Source organism: Chrysemys picta, chromosome 1 (assembly GCF_011386835.1).
Source record: "Chrysemys picta bellii isolate R12L10 chromosome 1, ASM1138683v2, whole genome shotgun sequence".
In the NCBI taxonomy this organism is placed as follows: Eukaryota; Metazoa; Chordata; order Testudines; family Emydidae; genus Chrysemys; species Chrysemys picta.
In genome coordinates, this window is record NC_088791.1 from 245,693,846 (window position 1) to 245,720,267 (window position 26,422).

Genomic DNA, 26,422 nt, shown 5'->3' on the forward strand with positions numbered 1-26,422 from the left:
AAGATATCGCTGCAGTGTGCACCTGACGTTGCCGACACTTTGGCCAGAGTGATGGCCTCAGCTGTGATCATGAGAAGGGCACCCTGGCTGCACAATTTGGGCATTTTCCCTGTGGTGCAGCAGGCAATAAAAGACTTGCCCTTCGATAGTCGGGTACTTTTTCAGACAAAACCAATGAAACTTTGTACTCCTTCAAGGATTCTAGGGCTACTCTATGTTCCTTAGGGGTATATATGCTGGTGGCCAAAATGTGCCATTACAGCGCCCAGCAACAGTGCCAGCAGCAGCACTGCCCTCAACACCCCTTTGGGAAATCTTTCTCTCCCCTGAGACAGCGAGACTACCTAGAAAAGGACATAGGTCCCAAATGGGGGCATTCAGGCTCTGGTTCTGCCAGTCAACACAACCTACTCCAGCACCCCCAAGCACCAAGTTTCACTCCTTTGTCCTGTTGGGACCTCTATTATCTCATTTCTCCCCCCCTCTCCCCTCCCCCACTTCCCCATTTGGGGACAGGCTAGCCTGCTTTCTTAGTGTTTGGGGCTTGATTACCACCAACAGCTGAGTCCTAAGCATTGTCAGATCAGGCTATGCTATCCAGTTCCTCTTTGCTCCTCCTCCCCACACTCCCTCCTAGTCTTTCTTCAGGGATCCCTCTCAGGGGATACTGCTCCTCAAGCAGGTCCAATCTCTACTGATTCTGGGTGCAGTGGAAGAAGTTCCTCTGGTGCACCAGCATCAAGGTTTTTATTTCTGGTACTTTCTGGTTCCCAAATCCAAAAGGAGGCGCAAGATCCATTTTTGATCTATGCTCTCATCAAATATATAGGATACATGAAGCTCTGAATGGTGACCCTGTCAACTATTCTCCAGGGTTGATTCAATGACTGGTTTGCTGCTCTGGACCTTCAGGATGCTTATTTTCATGTGGTGATCCTCCTGAGCCACAGAAAATTCCTCCAGTTCACTGTGGCAAACCACCATTTTCAATACGTAGTCCTCCCTTTCAGTCTGTCTTCTGTCCCTGGGTTTTTAACCAAGTGTATGATCATGGTGATGGCAGACCTCAGGAACAAGGAACCCATGTCTTCCCGTATCTTGACAACTGGTTACTAAGGGACAGGTCCAGAGAAAATATTCTCATGTACCCATTATGCTGTGCTTGCTTGACTATCTGGGTCTCATCCTAAACACTGGGAAGTCCACATTGGTCCCCATTCAGAAAATTGAGTTCACTAGTGCCCTAATAGACTCTACACATTTGAGAGGTTTTTTTTACGAATGACCATTTTCAGACTTGTCACTTTTGTCTCAGGGTCTACAGTTTCAACCTTCCAAAAGAAGTTTGCACGTTTCTGAGGCTCTTGAACCACACATCCGCATGCACTCAGGTGGTTCAATTTGCTTTCTTCCTCTTCAAATGTGGCTCAGGACAGTTTACTGTCCAACCCGTCACCTCCTAGTCCACCTCCCTCTGTTGATCCTGGGCTCCTTCCAGTGGTGGATTGTTCAAAGGAATGTATGTCAGGGCATTCCCTTTGTCTGGCTCTTAACAACCAGGACTGTGGTCACCAACACCTCTCTGATGGGTTGGGGAGCACTCGCTGAATGTTCAGCGTCTGTTATAGAGAAGGATGTTCCACTGCATATCAACATAATAATGCATGTCACAGTTTTCTAGACCACATCAGGGCTCAGTGGTTCGCATACTTAGCAACATTACCACTGCAATGTATTATTTGACCAGGCGGGCAACACACTCCAGAGTGCTCTGTGAAGAGGCACCCAGGCCGTGGCAGTTCTACATCAAGAAGAGTATCACTCTGATAGCTGATCATTTGCCCAGAGTCCAGAACCATCTCATGGACCATCGCAGCAGAAATTTTAACCTGAGTCACAAGTGGTCTCTGAAGCCCAGTGTTCTGCAAATCATCTTCACAGCTGGGGGCAGCCTGACAATCGACCTATTTACTAAAAGGGAAAACAGGAAATGCCATCTCTTCTACTCTTGAAGTGATACAAAGGATTTTCCAGCTTCTCTGTGTGCTGAAAACACTGATCAGCACTGAGGCACTGTCCAGCATCAATAGTACTGATCTGTCACCATTAGCTGAAGCAGGGAAAGATTGAGATTTGGGGTTTATGTAAATTACTGAAATTGGACCGGTGACAGTGAAACATAATATTAAGGTGCATATTATATATGTAAGTGTTTAGATAGTTAATAAAGAAAGTTTTAAGCAGTTACAGCTAGAGAAAGCAAGATGGTGGTCGCAAGAAACCAAAGCTGTGAAAACCAATATGAAGGCCTTAGAACGATTCAGCCAATAGCAGAAAGGCTGGTTGGGGTGAAATAAAGGTCACTCCAGAAACCTGAAGGGTAGGGTCAGTTAGGCAGAACACAGATCTTCAAACAGGTCTATCTTTAAAGCGCATGTTTTTAATCAGGTCCAGCTCTGATTGACAGAGAGAGGGCTTGAAGCTGATTGGATGATAATGATAGGGATTGAAGAAACAACCAATCAGAACAGATCAAAATCTGTATACAAGGCAAGGAGCTGACAGGCTTTAGTTAGTTTGTCTGTGAAAGTGGAAAGGTACCTGCATGTGTGTGGGAGGAAAAAGGCATCAGCGCAGATAGAAGCGGGAGAGAAGGAAGTCCACTAAAAAAGCTAAATCACTAAGCAGCAGCAAGCAGTGAAAAAACAGCAGCAATATCAACCCCATTTTGACAAAGCAGAAGGGAAGATATCAAAGAAGTAAGTCTAATGACTCCAATATACATATAATGTAACATGTAAATGTGTATGTATGGGATGATAAAGCTGGATCACTGTGTATGTATGCTTTGTTGTTATATGTATAGTTTTAATGTTTAAGAACTTGCTGTCAGTCTCCTATGTGTGACTGGCCATCACATATAGAATGCAATCACTTAAAGCTGGTTTCCAATTGTAGGATATTGCAATTTTGCATACTTTAAGGTGCATCTGTGCTAATAGGATTTTATGCCTTTGTTAAGAAAATGTGTGGTTTATTTCTTTAGTATATGTTTTAGATCTGCTGTGTTTTCCTAATATTATTATGTGTTTTAGAGTTATTGTATTAGGAAATATAGCATTAAATAAAGGTTACTTTTGTTTTTGAAGAATTACTGCCTGAGTGTAAATCCTTTCAGCGGAAGGCTGTATCTGTGTCCTCCCAGGGGTTAACAGAGCTAGTCTGTTCTGGGGAGTCCTCCAAAGGTCGGAGAGAAACCCTCTGGTAAAATCCTGGCAATTCCTTGAGGGCGGGACACCCCCTTTCACCTACCAAAACCAGACAAATTGAGGTCTGAGTTACAAATATAGGCAGGCCATTATAGGGGAGCCTGGAGTCTGATCTTGGGGGTAACAGAGGGGACCCTCAGTCCGGCCTCTCTGATCAAAACCTTCCAAATCAGGTGGCAATCAGCTCTCCTCTATGCTTTACCTCTGATCCCCATCATTCCACAGGTCATCCTCAAGCTGAAAGTGGATTGGGTCAAGCTTATCCCCATTGCCCTGGCATGACAGAGGAGGCAATGTTGGTTTTCTGACCTTCTCATGTTGTCATTCAGCCTTCCATATCTTTTTCTCTCCATCCTGACCTGCTCACACAGAATCACAGTTGCAATTTGCATCCTGCGCTCAACTCCCTGCATCTCACTGCATGGCTGCTCAGTGGTTGAATGATGAGGAAGAGCAATGTTTGCCAGCTGCTCGACAGGTCCTACTCAATAGTAGAAAGCCCTCTACCAGAATGGCCTATTAGGCAAAATGGAAGTGGTTTTCAATGTGACCTTGGCCCATGGAATTCAGCTGATGCTGGCTTGCATCCAGGACATCTTGGAGAACTTGCTGCATCCTCAGTCATGGGGCCTTATGCTTAGCTCATGGAAGGTGCATCTGGCAATGATCTCACGGTTTCATCCACCTATTCATGGGAGATCAGTATTTTCCAATGGTAAGATTCTTAAAAGGAATTTTTCATCTTCATCTGCCAGTGCGGGAACCAGTTCCTTTTTGGGACTTTAATACTGTCTCAGCAGCTCTGATGAGACCTCTGGTCGATCCGGTCAGCCATCTTGTCACTTTCCTTTCCTTTTTTGTGTCAAAATAACTGCATTCCTGGTGGCGATAACATCCGCAAGGAGAGTCTGAGTGTTACACGCTTTGATGGCAGAGCCTCCTTATATGCAGTTGTCCAAAGACTACGTGACATTGGGGCTGTAACCAACATTTATGTCTAAAGAAGTCTCTCAGTTTCATTTGAGCCAGATGGTATATTTACCTGTTTTATTTCCTAAGCCACATTCATCCCTGGAAGAGCAGCACCTTCACAGGTTAGACATCAGATGACATCTAGCCTTCTAGACTAAACCCTGTCATGCTTTGCCTCGTCTACTTGTGTTGTACGTGGACTGTGTGAAGGGCCAGCCAGTCTCTTTACAAATTACTAAGTGGATAACATCCTATATCAAGGCTGCATACAAAATAGGTGAGGCTATGCCCCCTCCATGGGTGTGAGCTCTTTCTACGAGAGCACAAGCTACGTCAATGGCTTTCTTAAGTGACATCTCAATTGGACATTTGCAGGGCTGCCAAATGATATACTTACAAACCATTTAGGTTATACATATACATATACTTACAAACCATTTAGGAATCACCCCTCAGCATCATGGACAACGTTTGAACCCTGGTGAGGGTGTCACCAGGGAAAACACGTAACTAAGCTAACTAACACTAATACTAAGAGTACTAACTATACACAACTAGAACAACTAAAAAACTGAGGGATTGTGAGGTTGCAAACACACATTTCTTAGCCCATGTTTTGAACATCTTAAAATGTAGGAGAAAGATTTTTAAAAATCCAATTTACATGTCACTATTTATGCTTGTTACCTGCCTTTGAATTGCCTGTCTGCTTGGATAGGACAATGAAAATCAGTTTCACTTTGAAGTTCTTAGATTGCAATGCTTAGGTTTCAAATACTGCAGGAGTCCATATCTTTAAAAAAAATCAGCCATTTCACTGGATTTTTATTTAATTTTCTATTATTTAAATTTTGGGCTAAGTTTGAATTGATAGCATCCCTTTAATAATTACATTATTTTATACTTTGTTTACAGGATACCTTAGTAGCATATACTAAAGCTATAAAATACAAATCATTTTCTTACTTATAAAGGTCAGGCTGAGGTTGTTCACATTCAATGGTAGCATGCAGTGCATCGATATCTTGTTCATTATGAAATGCCTTGGTATCTTGAACAGCATAGTAAGTCTAGAATGAATGAGAAAGGTGTAACAAAAAAAAATAAGCCAGAACACATGCAGTGACCAGGTTATTTATGTAATTGAAAAAAGGGCCCTAAAGTAGGTAAATTTCCCATATTTTGTGTTAAGACTGTCAAGAGCCAGGTAATAATGATTCTCATTAAAAAATATGCGCTTCCAAATACAGATCTGGAATTTTCTTCTGCCTGTCATAACTCACAGATAGTTCATACTGCAAAGAAAACTGAATCACTCTTTTCCTCTAATCTAAGCAGCCTAAATTCTAAGTGAAATATTTTTGCCTTTTCTTAACCTTTTACATAAAAGGTTCACATTTCCAAATAGGTGCATGCCTCGGTGCCCCCAATCTCGCACAAACCAGGATTTCACATATGTATACGCATGCACAACTCTAGCTCGGGCTTCACCTCTGAGTGCCCATGTTGGGCGCATACAAAAGTGCAAGTACACATAAGCAAGCACCAGTTAGAAAATTCCTCATAAAATGGCTCAATGGGGAAATAAGTTAATGACAGCTTAAATAAATAAATAAATAAAAATCACACAAACCAATATCTTTGCTTACACTATTATATAGGATGTTACTGTGCACTGTATGCAAAAAAGTTTGTTTAGCATTTTTAAAATAAAAAACGATAGTATTTTATTACTTTATGACTAGATTCACCATCCAAACTAGCTGTTGTAACAAAACATGTTCCATCCCCTCTGCTGCTTGACAGAAATATTAAGTCACATGGGAATGTTTCATCTTCTTTTACCATCACAATGTCTCCAACCTAAAAAAAAAATAGAAAAGAAAACATGTTTATCATTAGTTAAATAGCCTAAAGATCAGATTCCAAGGATGAAATCCTTGTTCTATCAAAGTCTATAGAAAAATTTTCATTGACTTTAATAGGGCTGAGATTTCATCACAAGACTAAGGAACTGCAGATACAATTCTCAAAAGGAGTACTAAGTCCTGTAAGACAATAAATAATACTTAGCACTTGTATAGTATCTACCCTCTGAGGATCTCAAAGCACTTCACATTCTTTTATTAAGCCTTACAACATCCCTTCTAGATTTGCATGTGTGTGGTATTATCCCTATTTTACAGATAAAAACACTGAGGCCAGTGGGGCTGGGAACGGCGAACCACGGCTACTGGGAGCTGTGGGGGGCCGTGCCTGTGGACGGTCAACATAAACCAAATGTCTCACAGCCCGCTTCTTATAGTGTGCCACAGTACAACAAAGCAGCTCCCACAGTCAAAAATTATTTTAAAGATTTTTTCCCCCCGCAGAGGCAGCTTCTGATATATTTTTTTAAACTCAAATTTAAGTACAGCAGGTCAAAGAAGGTCAAAAAATTGCAAGAATTTAGTCGGGGGGGGTGTCAAAATATCAAAGTTTCAATGAAAAATATCAAAAAATTAAAATTTGAAATTTTGACGAACTGAACATTCGATTGATGTGGATTTCTTGGGTTGCCTACTTTATCATGCTAAAATGCCCTTGTCTAAATAGTTTTCTAGTTAATCATTGTGCTCTTGTCAGAAGGATTTAGTGTGGTCACAAAATGAATTTCATAACAGAAAACTATGACATTAAAGACTGAATTTTGACATCACCAAAACAAACTTTTAGGAGGTGAGCAATTCTAATGATGCACAATATTCTGGTAATTGACAATGACCAAGTATAAAAGTAAAAATCAAGACAGTTTAGGTAGGATTTGGTAAAATGTATTTTTACATTTTCCAGATTGTGGAAGGAATTCCTAATGAATTAGCTCAGCCGCCGACCCAACGTCCGTATCTGCGTACTTTCAAATAATTTGGGTATTTTTGTGAAGTGGAAGTTTACATTAGAATTTTCATGTTAACATTTGCATTTGAGAAAACTACAACGGGGGGGAAAAACCCTTGATTGAAGTGATATTATTTCAACCATAACTTCATTTAAGATTTTTTCCCCTGTAAGTTTCCTTAGAGTTTTAAAATGTTTCAGGAGTTGCTCAGGAACAGGAGTTCCTTCAGATCTGGCAAGCTTGGCAGGGATGGATCCTATTCTTTTCCAGACAGCCTCCTACACTCATACGTTGTTTCTTCCCTCCTTTTCGCAATACCAGATATTTTCTCCCCTACGTTTCTTTCCTTCTTGTGCTCCTTCTGCACTGTGTGGTTTTCTGCCTTCCATTCCTCTCCTAATGAGCACCCATATCTGGGCTATGTAAAATATATCACGCTCTGTAAAGCACTTGTCAGGCCAAACACAGCTTGACAAGTATTACTGGGGCCTTGCATGCTTTATAGAGCACGCAGTGTCATGCATGGTCATGTTAACATGATTGCAGCCCCTCGGTTCTGTTCCCTTGCCCCCCTAAAAGGCACAAATAAAGATGCAACTACTTGACAAGAACACACATTTTGATAGTCTTGGCCAAGAAGTTTTGCAGATTAAAATAGACCAAAAAAGCATTAGTAATATTTCTGTGAATGAAAGGATTAATTCTTCAACCTCAGCCTCAAAAATGCATTTGTGGTTTTAAGTTTGGGATAAATTGTACCAAAAAAACCAAGTGTCAATCTTGGATTAAGACCTGACAATGTGAAGTTTCAGGTGGTCAGATCCTTACAGGGAGTGAGGGTAAAAATCAGATTTCTAATGGAAAGATATATTATTTCATAGATATGCTTGAAGCTATCACATAACACAACACAAGATGACCAAGTCATTTTTGCTACAGAAAATGTACATGCATTTAAATTCTCAGCCATAATATTGTATTAATAGTTTTGTCGGTTGAATTTTCTTCTTTTTAAGAATCGGAAACAAGAAAAAAAATTTCAGAGCAGGATACCAGTGAATATATTCAAATCACATTTCTTAAAATTATAGTAATTCAGAGGCACATTGGTGCCATAAAATGTCCAAACTGCCTGGAGGCCCTGGGATTAAGAAATAACGAAAGGAATCCAAGATGGTTGGAATCTAGTGGATATGGGTAAAACAGATTTGTCACTAGAGAATGGGAATGAAAGGCTTCAGATCTGTCACAGGGAACGATGGTGCAGGAGAATACAAGAGGTCAGTAAGATTATTTGAGTGTGTGCTTCTAACAATTAGCCCGGGCATTAACACTCCAATTTTATTAGAGAGAAATTTGCTTACATGTTTGTGCAGAAACAAGGAAACATTAAACTACTACAACTTATAAACAAACTAGGGAAATGCAACCTAGATGCAGCTACTATAAGGTGGGTGCAAAATTGGTTGGAAAACCGTTCCCAGAGAGTAGTTATCAGTGGTTCACAGTCATGCTGGAAGGGCATAACGAGTGGGGTCCTACAGGGATCAGTTCTGGGTCCAGTTCTGTTCAATATCTTCATCAATGATTTAGATAATGGCATTGAGAGTACACTTATAAAGTTTACGGACAATACCAAGCTGGGAGGGGTTGCAAGTGCTTTGGAGGATAGGATTAAAATTCAAAATGATCTGGACAAACTGGAGAAATGGTCTGAAGTAAACAGGATGAAATTCAATAAGGACAAATGCAAAGTACTCCATTTAGGAAGGAACAATAAGTTGCACACATACAAAATGGGAAATGACTGCCTAGGAAGGAGTACTGCGGAAAGTGATCTGGGGATCATAGTGGACCACAAGCTAAATATGAGTTAACAATGTAACGCCGTTGCAAAAAAAGCGAACAATGTAAAACTTTAGTGCCTACAAGTCCACTCAGTCCTACTTCTTGTTCAGCCAATCGCTAAGACAAACAAGTTTGTTCACATTTATGGGAGATAATGCTGCCTGCTTCCTATTTACAATGTTACCTGAAATTGAGAACAGGTGTAGCCAGCATTGCAAGGTATTTAAATGCCAGATATGCTAAATATATGTATGCCCCTTCATGCTTCGGCCACCATTCCAGAGGAAATGCTCCCATGCTGATGTTGCTCGTTAAAAAAATAATGCGTTAATTAAATTTGTGACTCAACTCCTTGGGGGAGAATTATACGTCTCCTGCTCTGTTTTGCCCAAATTCTGCTATATATTTCATGTTATAGCAGTCTCGGATAATGACCCAGAACATGTTGTTTGTTTTAAGAACACTTTCATCACAGATATGACAAAACGGAAAGAAGGTATCAATGTGAGATTTCTAAAGATAGGTTTAAGAATCTGAAGTGCCTTCCAAAATCTGAGCAGGACAAGGTGTAGAGCGCGCTTTCAGAAGTCTTAAAAGAGCAACACTCCAATGTGAAAATTACAGAACACACACCACCAGAATTAAATGTGCTTATGTTTACAAGACACAAACAGTGAATTATATTTATATTGAAAATGGTGGCAAGAGTAATTTTTTTGATAGTGAAGATTTAAGAATACCTGACTGGCACTAGAACTACAGCTGCTTGTTTGAAAAGGTAAAGATGAAGGGACCCAAACAAACTGTGTCATAAGGATAAATGGTCTTAAAAAAAATACTAGGCTAGTGAAGAGATCAGAACACCAAACGGAAGAGTCACAAGGAATTTTGCCAAGAGCTCTGACAAGAGAATTCTGGCAAAACAGGAGGCACCAGAAAAAAAAAGGGTATTCCAAAGAAATGCCCATCAATTGTTTCAAACTGTTGACATTCTGAAAATTAAACCAGATAGGCAAGTTGTTTTGCTTATGACAATTTACAGACATTAGTTTCTGAAAATAACCCCCAAAATATCAGGGGTGCAGGTACAAATGTAGAAATCTAAAGGAGAGGCTTTATGATGCTGAAAAGGTACAAAGCAAGGATTGTATTCTGATTGGGCTGTGTCCTCTTTGCAAGGAGAGGAATTAGTCAATGGATTTTGCATCAAAATTGGATTAAAAGAGACTATCTTGCTGGAGAGAGAGAGAGAGAGAGATGAAAACAGAAGAAAAACCATGAGTAAAGGGATAGAAGTTAAGAAAGAGATAATGAAAGGACCAAGGAGGGTAGAGAGACAACCCAGTATAGGGAATGGATAGGGGAGAGCCTAGCAAAGCAAGGATGAGGAAGGAAATGCTATAGCTTTTTACAATATTTTATTCAGATTTAATCAGTTTTAAAATATTTTTCTAAATTTTATTTTCCATATTGATGTAGTGCAGTGTTTCCCAAACTTGGGACGCCACTTGTTTAGGGAAAGCCCCTGGCGGGCCGGGCCGGTTTGTTTACCTGCCGTGTCCGTAGGTCCGGCCGATCATGGCTCCCATTGGCCGCGGTTCGCTGCTCCAGGCCAATGGGAGCTGTTGGAAGCGGCGGCCAGAACGTCCCTCGGTCCGCGCAGCTTTCAGCAGCTCCCATTGGCCTGGAGCAGCGAACTGCGGCCAGTGGGAGCCGCGATCGGCCAAACCTGCGGACGCGGCAGGTAAACAAACAGGCCTGGCCCGCCAGGGTCTTTCCCTAAACAAACGGCATCCCAAGTTTGGGAAACACTGATGTAGCGAATACTGTGATCTTGAGCGCATTACATTTTTGTCTAATTTGTTTTGCAACTGGGAGGAGTGGGGGAGAGTTAAGCCTGATCCCTAAAAAAATACCCAGTGTTAGTTGTTACTTACTCTTAATTTTCGGCTTTGCTTTCTAACCAGTTTGCCATGCTGAATGAAATGAACAGGGCATTGGTTCATTGCATTGTCTGCTTTATGTCGAAGCCAATCTTCATAACCCTAGAAAACAGTGAAGTGAAATGTAATAAAGTTAAGGAAATGCAGCTAGCCACACTTTACATTGCAGTTGTAGATCAAAGCTTTCTTACAAAAAATAGTTAAAGAATTTTCCATTACAAGATGATAATTAAAAGTAAAGCATACCACTAAAATCTTCAATAGTTTATTATTTAGCAAATCAGATGTGCTTAAATAACATAAGTGAAGGTAATCTGATGGTGTGAGTAGGGTTTGTGAAAAAATGCAGAGCCACTTCTTGATCTCTGGTGAATAATGGGTAAACTCCAGCTCAACTTCCACCACTCCTTGCCCAAGTGCTCGGAGGGGTTTCTATAAGAGTGGCTGCTTAAAAGACATAGTGTGCAGAATGCATTTGGTAAGGTTGGGCTCAACATTAAGCGATTACAGGGCTGGAATGAACTACAGGTCTGTCACATTTTACACACATTTAACACGCGTGATTTCAGCTTTACGCGGATGGCAAAAATAAAAAAAAAAGAGAGAGAAAAATAACCATTTTAATACTGTACTTGTAGTGCGGGCAATTTCGCCCGCCATTCAACTCAATGTAATTTTGACTTTACGCGGTTTTCACTTTATGTGCTAACCGCAGAACGGAACCCCTGCGTCAGATGAGACTTGCCTGTACAAACTGGGGAGTTTCCCTGTTCGTTTTCTGATTACATTGGACTATTATTTGGTGTACACAGTACACCAACCCTACAGAATAAGTTTTGAGACAGTGACCTTGCTGATGCTTATTTTGGTTGATGAATTATTCCACCAATTTATAAGGTTACATTAGAGAGGAACAAATACAAATATAGTTGAAGATCTCAGCAATACAATGATAACTCTGCTTTCAAATTTGTATAGCCATATTATAAAATTAAAAAAATTAGTTTTACTATTTTATTAGTTTTTTTTAAAATGAATGGATACTTTTTTTTGGAGGTGCAAGTTCCTCCTACTTCCCATCCTCCCCAAATCTCTCTTGCATTAATTCCATGGAAGCCCCTAATGTACACAAAGACCAGATGCTAGAACTGATATATAAACAGAGCGCCGACCTAAGCAGCTCTTTTGCCTGGAAATTCCTAGAAACAAGGCAAAAATGCCATATATCCAGGGGCAGAATTCAGCATATTGCTTATGATTAATGACAACTGGAAGATGCAACAACAGCTGCTAACAATATCAGTGACAGTTCACCCCACAGGTTTTCCGTTCTTTTTATGAGAAAGGGTAACTTCAAGCTTATAAAGGATTTTCTATGGCTGTATTTATTTTTTTATTTTTAGAGATGCACCCATTACATGTGTGCAGGAGCATACACACAAATTAAAATGCAATTTGACATGTCAACCAAATATGAAAAGATAACTCCAAAATCCAACTGAAGACACAAATATACCCCAGCAATGGTAGGAATCAAAATGCTGCTGTTTGTAATTTCTTTAATAACTAATGAATGAGAAAAGCCCAGATGAACTTTACACCATGGCACTGAAAGTCACGCTCCACAGGCTATTGGACCAGCAGGAAAAGCAAATTCCAGAGTCTACGGCCATCAATTTAAGACATCCTGCCCTAGTCCTCAGAAATTCCAAATCAACTAATTTCAATTGTTGTGGTAAAGAAATACAGTAGAACCTCAGAGGTAAGAACACCAGAGTTATGAACTGACCGGTCATCCACACACCTCATTTGGAACCAGAAGTACGCAATCAGGCAGCAGCAGAGAGAAAAAAAAGAGCAAATACAGTACAGTACTGTGTTAAATGTAAATTATTAAAAAATAATGTTTAAAAAAAAGATTTGACAAAATAAGGAAACTGTTTCTGTGCTTGTTTCATTTAAATTAAGATGGTGAAAAGCAGCATTTTTCTTCTATATAGTAAAGTTTCAAAGCTGTATTAAGTCAATGTTCAGTTGTAAACTTTTGAAAGAACAACCATAACGTTCTGTTCAGAGTTATGACTATTTCAGAGTTACGAACAACCTCCATTCCCAAGGTGTTCGTAACTCTGAGGTTCTACTGTAGGTGATTCCCCAGACACACAGAGCCTAAAAAACAGTGGGTTTAAAGGCTGTGATTTCAAATCTCACTGGAATTCAATGCTTTTAGTTCCCTTAGGTATGTTTGAAACTCCTTGCCTAAGAGATCAATATCACCACTTTGAATTACACCCAGAAATGAATAGGGAACCAATATAGTCTTTGGAGCACTGTGTAACATGCTCCCAGCAGCTAATACTGGTATACAAGCAGCCCACCAAAGTCCACACCAGCTGTAGCTTCTGAGAGTAGTCACAAGGGGATACAAGTGTAGTCTTATGTGGAACACTTTGTAATAATCCAGTCTTTGTTTGATTGTTGTCAAACCACAACAACAGACTGTTAAAAATAATCCCCCAAATCTCAGAGTGGGAAAACCACCCGTAAAAACTAGCTGTTGTGCTTCCCACAACCACTTAGTGTCAGCAAATACTGAATTTGACTGCAAAGTTTAGTCAGTCATGCAGTGTGAAGGAATGAAAATGCTGCTGTTTGTAATTTCTATTACAACTAATGAATGAGAAATGTGTAGAATGAATATTCTCTGCATTCATCACTGCCAAATGACTTGAAACAACTACAGCGGTAGCCAGTTGTCCCAGTATGACACAATGGAAGTTACTTTCTTTCTAGGGACCAGAACTGGGGCAAGCCCAAATGGAGGCATGGAATATTGGAATAAAGAGGCCCCATTGCCAACCAAAAAGTTTTGAACTGAAGTCTGACATATTAATCTCTCTTGATGTCCTATAATCTCAACTTCTTTCTCTGAGCACAGAATACTTTTGTTTGAAGAAGTTAAGAAAAATAATAACTGGCTAATGTCTGTACAAAGAGTGTTGACTCCTGGCACTGAGCAGATAGCATCACACAATTTTGAGCAGAAAATGTTAATACAAACAATTGTTCCCTCTGTTGTATCACATTAGATGGAATATATTGGACGAAAGAATTAAAGGTGTCAACATGATCCTGTCACTGTCCAATATTAAACAGTGTTAAACAAGGTTTGGTAGACAAAGATCTTAGCCTGCTTAGTACCATGGCAAACACACTACATTTTTTAACCTTTTAATAAAGATGCAGAAAACAGTTAAAATTTTGAAATGTGAAGTATTAAGTAGGGCTTTCATTTTAACATTTTTTGTTCTCTTTCCCTTTTGCTGGAGAAAGTTTTAAGACAGACACCCCACCAAAACACACCATCCCCGTCTGACAGTGTCTTGGAGGTATTAAAGTGGTAATAACGGCTATTTTGGCGGAAAGAGAAGAAGTTAGTTGAGGTGGTCTGGAGGTGGTGGTGGTGTTAAAGTCTGATTCTGTTTCTTAGAAGACAAAACAAAAACACACACTCAAAAGGGGAGAGAAAAGAACAATAAAGACAGAAAATGCAGGCTTCTGTCTCGTGTTGACTCTTACTTGCACCTCACTACTGAAAAAACAAAAGCATGGCATATTGTCTTATTAGCTACTCCAAGACTTGGCAAACTTGTACCAGGGCTGTTTAGGGCATTACTGGTCACAGGGTTATAGCAGTGCAGTAAAACACAGTTTTGACCAGCTAACCCAGACTCTTATTAGATAGAAGAAAGAGGGAGGATAGGGAAGAGAAGAAATAAGGTAGGGAAGGGGAAAAAAACCACAATGTGGGGAGAGGCAGAAGGCAAAGTCTCACATCCCAGGTGATGGCCGGGATTTAGTCAGTCTCGATGGAAGCGGTGATGTGATTTGGGTCCCTCTCTCTGGCCTGATCTGGTCAGGACTTCTCCCAGGGTCAAGATAAAGGCCCAACTGTGTTACAGTGGATCTTGAGGTCTCAGGAAATGGAGTAGGTGACAGCCATGATAGTATAGCTCACTCCTTTCCTGATCTTCTCTCTCTTAGTCAGTGGTTGTTGGCAGCCCACTTTCGCTAATTCTCCTCCAAAGTCTTTCTGAGGACCCCAAAAGGTAGTGATGGGTGAAACAGCTCTTCCCTTCATTATTTTATCCACCAATTAGGCCTAATTTCCTATACACTAATTCTGGTTAAATTGATTTCTGGGCCAACATTTTCCTTGTTTACCAGATATGATTTTAACACAGTCCTTTTTGTTCGGACTAATTCAGACGGTCTCCCTTTCCCACCTTTTCCCAGCAACATATGTTGTTCTAGGTTATTGTGACATTTTATGAACTTTCAATCACTTTTCACATTTGAACTCACAATAAGGGTAAATTTATACGCCCAATTATCACAACACTTCTTTACTCTCTTCCCCCTCTATATTGTATGAATGAAACTGTTGGTGTCCTGATCAATGGCAGAATGCAGACTGGAGTCTGAATGGGAACAGGTTGAGCCAGTGTAACTGAAGATATGAAATTCTTACACAGTTAAGTCATAGCATACAGTATATATTCTGTGTGGGGTCCCCCATTGATTTTACTGGGATTCTACACAGGTGTACCAATCCACTCTAGCAAATAGCATTGCAGTACTGGGGTCACAGAGTTACAAACTGCTGTAATCCACTCTCTATGGTAATATTAATTTAAAATCTACAAAAGAGAAAGGAAGGCTGACACAGTTCCATACTATTATAGTATTATTTTATTTAGATTAGGGGAACCTTTATTAAGATCTTCCAAGCTACATTGATATGGGAAGTACTGACTTACTTTATTTTATTATTTTAGTTTTTATAGATAATTTTTAAATATATTTAAAGCATTATTATATAGTATACTCAATCATTTGTAAGATCCATTAAGTCTCGTTATAAACTGTTAATAGTTTAAGTAAAAATTAATGTGATTCAAATACTTAAAAAGTCCATCTTGTGGCTACTGTATAGACGTTGTCTATACGTATCACAACAACTGTATGTTGGAAATTTCCTCACAGATAAGAGCAATAATTTTATTCTATAACCTACTGCTACAATTCTTCCTCCGCATATTTTCAATTTTTTGAATAGGTAGGTAGATAAATATTTAGGAACAAAAAGAAACAAACATCTGGATACTTTTTATAAATACAATTGTATAAACTATTATTCGGAGCACAGTTACACAAAGTACAAATTAATATTACAAAATAATTTTGAAAGTTCTGTTGAATAAATGAAAGCCAGCATCATTTAACAACCAATAAAATTCTACTTAAAACAGAGGCAAATAAAAAGTAAAGCCTTCAAAGTAAAGAAAGGATAACCCTTCCCTTGAATCCCCAAGAACAAACAAAAGTAACATTGGCAGTTGTTAAAAAAAGGGAAAAATAAAACAAATTTACATTTTCATACAATCTTCAGTTTTACTCCTCCGCCTCCCCCCCAAAAGAAACTCTCACCTGTTTGATAGCTGTTACAGTGATGACAAAGAAAAGCGGAAGTCCACTTGTTACTGGACTGGTTGGTGTATCAATAATTAACTGTAACACAAAGAATAATCATACCATTTCCTGAATATAGTTTTGTGAATTTAATGCAATCATTTTCCAAGCATGAAATTTATATTAGGCTTTTTAGAAAGCTCACAGTGCAACTATACACAAAGCAACTTATTATTAAAAAAAGGAAAGTAAGTGCAATAAGAAATCAAGGTTATTTCTATTGACAATACCACTCCCTGACACCATCTGTAATTGCAAATACATGAATTGGTGGATAGGCTTATATGATCTTGCACTCTGTCAAAATGGAGGTTGCTTACTGTAACTGGAGATTCTTTGAGATATGTGGTCCCTATCTGTATTCCACACACGAGTATGCATGTGCGCCATGTGCTCAAGTCTGGAAATTCTTCAAAGCAGTGTCAATTGACCTGCACTTGTGCAGTAGCTCTCCTTGCGCTTCCAACCAAGGAATGAAAGGCAGTGTGGGTCAACGCCTCTCCAGTTCCTCTTCTTACTGCAATCCAACCAGATCTGAAGCAGAAGGGATGGAGGATGGAAAGCAGTGACTACAGATGCAGCCATAGGAAAGGCAGCACTACAAGCATCTCTGTGCCACCTTTCTCACACCCTCCTCCAGTCTGAACACTGCTTGCCAGTCACCCATGTGTGGAATACACATAGGGACCATCACTCAGAGAAGAAATGGAGGTTACTTACTGTAACTGGATATTCTTTGAGGTGTGTGGTCCCTATCTACATTTCACACATGGGTGACTGGCAAGCAGTGTTCAGACTTGAGAAGGGTGCAGGGAAGGTGGCAGCACAATTGCTTGTAGTTATGCCCTTCCTACAACTGCATCTGCAATTGCTGCTTGGTCTAGAGTGTAATGTGTTATGAACATGTCAACAGAACTCCAAGATGATGCCCTGCAAATGTCTTGCAGTAGAACGTCAGATAGGGATGCCATGGAGCCAGCATGTGCTTGTATGGAGTGATCTGTAATACCCCCTGGAGGGGAATATTTGCTATTTTGTAGCATTCTAAGATGCATTCCAAAACCCACTTAGAAATCCTCTGGGAGGATATGGCTTGCCCATGCAATCTTTCTGCTATGGCAATAGAGTCTCAGAGATTTTCTAATTGGTTTGATTCTTTGCAGGCAGAATGCCAATTGAGCCTAATGTTGAGGGAGTGAAGTCTCTTATCTTAGGAAGAAGCATGGGGTTTCGAGAAAAATTATAGGTGATGGTGCTGTCCGATTGATGTGGAACTCAAACAATCTTGGGGAAGAAATTTGGGGTATAACCTAAGGGAAACCTTCTCTTTGTGAAACATTTTGTATAGGGAGGATCTGCCATAATGGCTCTTAGCTCCCCAATCCTTCTGGGGGAAGTGATGGTCACTAAGAATGCCACCTTCATGGATTGGGGTGGTTCATAGCACAAGTTGCCGTAGGTCAGAAGTGTGGATCTTTAAATGTCAACAAGACAAGGTTAATGTCCCATTGAGCCATAGATTTAATGACCAGTGGAAAGATCCTAATCAGCCCTTCATAAATCATACAGTCGCAGGGTGAGCAAAGACAGAATGTCCTTCTAACGGAGGGAAGAAAGCACTAATCACTGCTAAGTGTACCCAAAGCAAACTAAGGGCTAGACCTGCAGTCTTTATGGAGAGGAGATAGTATAGGATAACTGGAATGCTCACGGTATTTAGCGAAAGTTGGTGGAGGTGTACCCAGGCTGAAAAGTATCTCCATTTAGCTAGATAACTAGCTTGTAGAGAATCCTTTCTACTTCGGTTAAGGATTTCCTAAACTGGGGTGGTGCATGAACATTCTATTTCTGACGCCCATCCAAACACCAGGCCCGTGAGGTGGAGTGATCCCAGATTGGGGTGCTTGATTTTCCCCCCGTCAAGGGTTAGGAGATCTGCAAAAGGGAGGATCCTGATGGACGTGTATGGACATAGTTAGAAGTTCTATGAACCAGGATAGTCTGGGCCAGCAGGAGGAGAATGGATCTTCCCTACGACTTGCGATAGTAGGGGGATGGAAAGAAAGGTGTATCTGAGGCTGCCCATCCAGGAGACCATCACCCTGGGAATCACAACCTATCGGTCCCCTGGAACAATAGAGGGGGAAGTTTTCTGTTCATCTGGGAGTACCCCATTACCTAAATATCTTGGTTAGGACTGTGTTGTGGATCTGCCATTCATGGTCTGCTTAGTTTGTTTGCTAGGGAGTTATTAACACCCGGGAGGTATGTGGCTTGTATCATAATGTGGTTTCTGAAACACCACTTCCAAAGTCTGACTGCTTCCAGGCACAGAGGACAAGATCTTAATCCTCTGTTCATATACCCCACCATGAGTACGCTGTCCAACATTATCTGTACATGGAGTGAGGATATGAAGGGAAAGAAGGCCTTGAACACAAGGCAGATTGCCCTCAGGTCCAGTAAGAACAGAAGAATGGCCATACTGGGTCAGACCAAAGGTCCATCCAGCCCAGTATCCGGTCTATCGCCAGTGACCAATGCCAGGTGTCCCAGAGGGAGTGAACCTAACAGGTAATGATCAAGTGATCTCTCTCCTGCCATCCATCTCCACCCTCTGACAAACAGAGGCTAGGGACACCATTCCTTACCCATCCTGGCTAATAGCCATTAATGGACTTAACCTCCATGAATTTATCCAGTTCTCTTTTAAACCCTGTTATAGTCCTAGCCTTCACAACCTTCTCAGGCAAGGAGTTCCACAGGTTGACTGTGCGCTGTGTGAAGAACTTCCTTTTATTTGTTTTAAACCTGCTGCCCATTAATTTCATTTGGTGGCCCCTAGTTCTTATATTATGGGAACAAGTAAATAACTTTTCCTTATTCACTTTCTCCACACCCCTCATGATTTCATATACCTCTATCATATCCCCCCTTAGTCTCCTCTTTTCCAAGCTGAAAAGTCCTAGCCTCTTTAATCTCTCCTCATATGGGACCTGTTCCAAACCCCTAATCATTTTAGTTGCCCTTCTCTGAACCTTTTCTAATGCCAGTATATCTTTTTTGAGATGAGGAGACCACATCTGTACGCAGTATTCAAGATGTAGGCGTACCATGGATTTATATAAGGGCAATAAGATATTCTCCGTCTTATTCTCTATCCCCTTTTTAATGATTCCTAACATCCTGTTTGCTTTTTTGACTGCTGCTGCACACTGCATGGACGTCTTCAGAGAAGTATCCACAATGACTCCAAGATCTCTTTCCTGATTAGTTGTAGCTAAATTAGCCCCCATCATATTGTATGTACAGTTGGGGTTATTTTTTCCAATGTGCATTACTTTACATTTATCCACATTAAATTTTATTTGCCATTTTGTTGTCCAATCACTTTTTTGAAGTTCTTTACAGTCTGCTTTGGTCTTAACTATCTTGAGCAATTCAGTATCATCTGCAAACTGTGCCCCCTCACTGTTTACCCTTTTCTCCAGATCATTTATGAATAAGTTGAATAGGATTGGTCCTAGGACTGACCCTTGGGAAACACCACTAGTTACCCCTCTCCATTCTGAAAATTTACCATTTATTCCTACCCTTTGTTCCCTATCTTTTAACCAGTTCTCAATTCACGAAAGGATCTTCCCTCTTATCCCATGACAACTTACGTAAATTAAGAGCCTTTGGTAAGGGACCTTGTCAAAAGCTTTCTGGAAATCTAAGTATACTATGTCCACTGGATCCCCCTTGTCCACGTTTGTTGACCCCTTCAAAGAACTCTAATAGATTAATAAGACATGATTTCCCTTTACAGAAACCATGTTGACTTTTGCCCAACAAGTTATGTTCTTCTATGTGTCTGACAATTTTATTCTTTACTATTATATTATTTACTGGGGGGGAGGGATAGCTCAGTGGTTTGAGCATTGGCCTGCTAAACCCAGGGTTGTAAGTTCAATCCTTGAGGGGGCCACTTAGGGATCTGGGGCAAAATCAGTACTTGGTCCTGCTAGTGAAGGCAGGGGGCTGGACATGATGACCTTTCAAGGTCCCTTCCAGTTCTAGGAGATGGGATATCTCCATTTATTTATTTATTTATTGTTTCAACTAATTTGCCCGGTACTGATGTTAGACTTACCGGTCTGTAATTGCCGGGATCACCTCTAGAACCCTTTTAAAATATTGGCGTTACATTAGCTATCTTCTAGTCATTGGGTACAGAAGCTGATTTAAAGGACAGGTTACAAACCATAGTTAATAGTTCTGCAATTTCACATTTGAGTTCTTTCAGAACTCTTGGGTGAATGCCATCTGGTCCCAGTGACTTGTTACTGTTAAATTTATCAATTAATTCCCAAACCTCCTCTAGTGACACTTCAATCTGTGACAATTCCTCAGATTTGTCACCCACAAAGGACGGCTCAGGTTTGAGAACTCCCTAACACCCTCAGCTGTGAAGACTGAAGCAAAGAATTAATTTAGTTTCTCCACAATGACTTTATCGTCTTTAAGTGCTCCTTTTGTATCTTGATCGTCGAGGGGGCCCTACTGATTGTTTAGTAGGCTTTCTGCTTCTGATGTACTTAAAAAACATTTTGTTATTACCTTTTGAGTTTTGGGCTAGCTGTTCTTCAAACTCCTTTTGGGCTTTTCTTATTACATTTTTACACTTAATTTGGCAGTGTTTATGCTCCTTTCTATTTATCTCACTGGGATTTGACTTCCACTTTTTAAAAGATGCCTTTTTATCTCTCACTGCTTCTTTTACATGGTTAAGCCACAGTGGCTCTTTTTTAGTTCTTCTGCTGTGTTTTTTAATTTGGGCCTCTATTATGGTGTCTTTGAAAAGTGTCCACGCAGCTTGCAGGGATTTCACTCTAGTCACTGTACCTTTTAATTTCTGTTTAACTAACCTCCTCATTTTTGCATAGTTCCCCTTTCTGAAATTAAATGCCACAGTGTTGTTGGGCTGTTGAGGTGTTCTTCCCACCACAGGAATGTTAAATGTTATTATATTATGGTCACTATTTCCAAGAGGTCCTGTTACAGTTACCTCTTGGACCAGATCCTGCGTTCCACTCAGGACTAAATTGAGATTTGCCTCTCCCCTTGTGGGTTCCTGTACCAGCTGCTCCAAGAAGCAGTAGTTTTAAAGTATCTAGGAATTTTGTCTCTGTCTTTCGTCCTGAGGTGACATGTACCCAGTCAATATGGGGATAATTGAAATCCCCCACTACTATTAAGTTCTTTATTTTGATAGCATTTCATTGTCACAGTAAATTTATATGCAGTCTGCCCTTTTTGGTGGTCCAGGTATACTGAGCAGTGTGGTAGTCAAGGTGTGGGCCCCCTCCCTGAGGGAGGCGTCTGTCACAATGGTGACTCTTGGTATGGGAGGGTTGAAAGAAGTTCTCACCATGACTTTGTTTGGGTTCGACCACCAAGCAAGGGAGGTGAGAACTCTGATGGGAACAGTCACCTTGGAGAGGATGTGGTCCCTGTTTGGCTGGTAAGTCAAGTGGAGCCAGGCTTACAGACACAGCAAGTGGAGTCTGGCGAACAGCATCACATAGCTATATGCAGCCAACAGCAAGAGACGCTGGTGCACCATAGTTCACGGTTTGCGGGTAATGCAGAAAATCAGGTTGCTCATCATGTGACATCTGCCTGAGGGAAGAAATGCTCTTGTAGAGACTGAGTCCAGTTGTGCTCCTATTTTGCCTGGAGGCTCAGGTGGGTGCTGGTAATAGTTTACTGTCCTTGTGGGTGACAAAACAGACTTTTCTTCATTTATACAAATGCCCAAGGTAGCAAGAAGTTGCCAAAGAGATCCTATCACTGACATGACTTCCTCATGAGATTGGCCTACCAGAAGCCTGTTGTCCAGGTATGGGAACACCGTGTAGCCCTGCCACTTTATCTGGGCTGCTACCATCCCCCAGTGTAAAAGGGATTCTGCCTCAAGATGAAAAAATCAATTTTCGTCCTCGAAGGGAAATTGGGAACGGAGTTTGTGATAAGGGAAGGAGAGAAACTCAATGGAGTATCCCCGATGGATAATCTCCAGGACCCAACTGTCTGGGGTGATCTTGTTCTAGCTGTGGGCAAAGAGAGTAAGGTGGCACCCATCTAAAAGGCTCTCTGGTATTTTCTTCTTGGGGGATGGAAGGTAAATCCCCGGGGACTGCAAAATAGATCAAGTCCTTTAGTGACTGCAGGGACTCATCTGTCTTTCCACTGAAAAGGTTAGACTCATTAAAGGGGAGGTCCTGGATGGTGATTTGGACCTTTCTAGGAAACCTTGACAAGTGTAGCCATGAGTCCCTTCACAATACAAGTCCTGGATACTGTGTCTGCAGCATCCACCTCTGTGTGGAGGGCCACCTTTGCTACTAACTTCCCTTCATCTAGAAGGGACTGGAACTGGGTTGTCTATGGGAAGTTTATCTTTAAAGTCCGCAAGCCTGGCATAGGTATTAAAATCGTATTTAGCTACCAATGCTTGTAGTTAGTTATGCAAAATTACAGACATGTGGAGGAGAAGACCTTTCTTCCCAGGAGGTCCAGTCTCTTTGAGCCCTTATGTGCCAGGGTGGATTTCCATGACTGACTGTACCACCAAAGAACTGGGGGTAGGATGAGAAAACAAGAAGTCAGCTCCTTTGGCAGGAACAAAATAATGTAGCTCGATCTTTTTTGGTGTAGGGCCACAAGATGCTGGTGTGTACCATACCACTGTGGCTGGCTCTAGTATAGAGTATAATTGGAAGGGCCACCTTACTCCATCCCTGTGGTTGCAAAATATCCAGGAGCTAGTGTGGAAGGATCTAAACCTCCACTATTGGGATCTGTAAATCGTTTGTGACCTTTTCTAAAAGCTCCTGGTACTGACAGTGGTCATTTGGCAGAAAAAGCAATGAAAGAATGACAGCATTGTCTGGGGATAATGAAGACAATGACCCTATTGGAATCGTTGGTACCAGTGGAACTGGTTCTGGCTCCTCCTCCTTGTACAGAGATGGAACTGGCTGGTGAGAAGGGGAGGAGTGGTGCAACTTCTGAAAGGGCTCCAGAGGCCTGCCATAAGGATCCCATAGGCCCCAATAAGTCCAGATGGCAGGATCCATCCATTGCAGTGGCTCCCAGGGGAATCGGTACCAGTAGTGCCTAGGAGGGTCATACCCGGAGAGATAGCAAGTACGCTCTCTCAACTGTCTGTTGGGGCTCCTGTGCCTGAGCAGAGATACTGTGCGGCTATCTCGTCTGACTCCTCTGATTACGAGGACTGTTCCATCGGTAGCAGGTTCCAGGTCGCTCCTGCCTAATAGTTGGAGATGGAACTGCTCCTGAGACATCAGTAAAGATTCCTCTTCTGGAGAAAGAACATCCCTCAAGAGAGCCAGAAAAAAGAGTGGAGTCTGTGAGTAGGGGAAGAGTATGTCCTCCGGTGTTATGTAGGTCCCTGTATGGCTTGGGACCCAGGGAGTTCCAGCAGATATGGCTGAAGGACCCGGCTCATTTGTGAAGCCGAACATTCTTTAGGTGAACAAGGCAGTGCCAATGAGGAGTCTGGACCCACACTCGTAGATGGAACCGGTGAGCATCTGTCCTTCCATTTCAGAAGCACAGTCACCGTTGGATCCCTCTTTTTGCATGCCTTGCCCTCCAACTTGGGGATCTTTTGCAGAGCCACTTCCATGGGTTCCAGATGTGATGTCTCACCCAACCTGGACTGGCCTGGGGAGGAAACACATTTCCTATAGACAGTCGTCTGTGAGGATCTGTCCTTGCACCCATGAGAGTGCCCTCTATTTTCATAGAAAGCCCTGGAGGAAAAGTCCTTGGGCTTTAGGGTTAACTGTTCCGCTCCAAGCCAAGTACTTGGAGGGGCACTGCTGGTCGGTGGAGGACAATTTACAGGCAGCTCTGCTGGGCCTGGATCAGAGCGGGGCCTCATAGCCTCCTCCATCAGGAACAGTCGGGGCTCCTAGGCCTCTTGAGTTCTGGGTGGAAAGGATCAGCAGATATTGCACTTGCAGAGATATGTACTTCTCCCAGATAGTACAGGCACTGTTGATGATCGTTGCTGATGGAGAAAGACAAGGGCAGGAAATGCAATTCTTGAAGCTCAGGTCTCTGACATAGTCCTGGAACTGGAGATTTCCCCCAACTGGGGATGAGGGAACTACTCTATGCTAACCATAGACTATACTAACTACAAACTAGTTAAGAGTCTCTAACTGATCACCATATTTAGGGTCAGGAAGGAATCTTCCCCAAAATCAGATTGGCAGAGACCCTGGAGGGTTTTCGCTTTCCTTTGCAGCATGGGGCATGGGTCACTTACAGTTTCAACTAGTGTAAACGGTGAATTCTCTATAACTTGAAGTCTTTAAATCATGATTTGAGTACTTCAGTAACTCAGCAAGAGGTTAGGGGTCTATTACAGGAGTGGGTGGGCAAGGTCCTGAGGCCTGCAACGTGTAGGAGGTCAGACTAAATGATCATGATGGTCCCTTCTCACCTTAAAGTCTATGAATCTATAAGTTAAAATAGACAAACTATTTACAAGTATTTTATGTGACAGTTTATACATGGAGTCAAGGACACAATTCTGACTTTGCAACAGCAATCAGTCTTCAACAAGTTAAAGATCTGAGCACATTCTTGTTGAAAAACGCTTGAACTATATGGTTATGGTCCCCTCCATTAAAAAAAAAATCAAATGGAGTGGGCTTCCAATATTCCTTTTTTTTTATCACTAGTTCTAGATTAATAAAAAATAATAATTCTGGATAAATATAGTGAAACCTGCACTAAGGACCATTTTCAAATGGTTTGTCTATTTAATAGTACCACAGGTGACTATTTTTTCTGATCTCTGATGTTCTCTTGCGGCAGGCTTTATTGCACAAGAAAAAAAAAATCCATAAGGACTCACTCTTTTTTTATTGGTTTAATGTTAAGAAGAATGAGTGTAGGGTTGGGAATGAGGAACTCTAAATTCTAATCAGAGTTCTGCCACTTGCTTGCTGTGTGACTTTGACCAAGTCAATTAATATTTTATTCTATATGCCCATCTCTAAAATGGGAATAACATTTACATACCTACTTTATAGAGGTGCTGTGATGATTAGTTAATGATTGCACAGTACTTTGAGCACATAAAATGTGCTCTAAGTTTTAGATATCAGTATGCTAAATATGTGGATGTTCTTTCAAATGGTACCCTTTAAAATACCATCTAAAACTCATTTCAAAGATTAGTAGGAACCTAATGGAATGAATCCTTGTTTTAATTGGGTAAAAGTTAGTGTTCTATCTTTTGGAAATATCCAAGTCTGTCCCCATAGTGAAAGTAGTTAATTAGGGTAAATACTTGCTATGGTGAAGGTGGTCAGGAACTTCGGAGGAAGGGATCGGGATCTGATACAAATCAAGATGCTAAGGAAAACAGGACACGAGAACAGCAAAACAAGACACCGGAATTCAGAAAGGTAGATTGCAACAACTCAGAGAAATAGTAGACAACGTTCCATGAAAAGACCAATTAGGAAGTACAGGAGTTGAAGGGGGCTAGCAGTTCCTAAAAGATGCAATACTAGAGGCTCAACATCATGCTATTCCAATGCAGAGGAAAGATAAGAGCTACAGGAGGCCAATGTGGTTGCACAAGAACCTTTTTAGCTATCTAAAAACCCAAATGGATACATACAGGGAATGGAAAGAGGGCCAAATCATCAAGGAAGTTAAGTATATATAGGAATAGCGCAAGTGTGTATGGACAAAATCAGGAAAGCAAAGGCAAAGAATGAGTTATAGCTGGCAAGAAATGTTAGAGACAACAAGAACGGGTTCTTCAAATAAGTCAGACATAAAAGAAAGATCATGGATGGTGTGGGTCTGTTGCTCAATGGAGAAGGTAATTTGTTAACCGAAGATGATAGGAAGTCAGAGCTGCTCAATGCCTACTTTACTTCAGT

At 41.1% G+C, this 26,422-nt stretch overlaps 1 protein-coding gene across 8 annotated transcripts in view; it reads right to left on the reverse strand.

Moving 5' to 3' along the window:
- ATP11A (ATPase phospholipid transporting 11A) overlaps positions 1-26,422 on the reverse strand; it is a 231,951-nt gene that overhangs the window by 79,057 nt on the left and 126,472 nt on the right. For 6 of the 8 annotated variants that reach the window (XM_065581014.1, XM_065581018.1, XM_065581015.1 and 3 more), the window contains 4 exons: positions 16,401-16,481; positions 10,905-11,012; positions 5,976-6,104; positions 5,208-5,311 (listed from right to left, as the gene is read on the reverse strand). In XM_065581014.1, coding sequence (XP_065437086.1) covers positions 5,208-5,311; positions 5,976-6,104; positions 10,905-11,012; positions 16,401-16,481 — 422 coding nt within the window. Of the gene's footprint in view, positions 1-5,207; positions 5,312-5,975; positions 6,105-10,904; positions 11,013-16,400; positions 16,482-16,762; positions 16,977-26,422 lie in introns of all 8 variants that reach the window. The other 2 variants (XM_065581020.1, XM_065581016.1) reach the window with 2 other exon arrangements.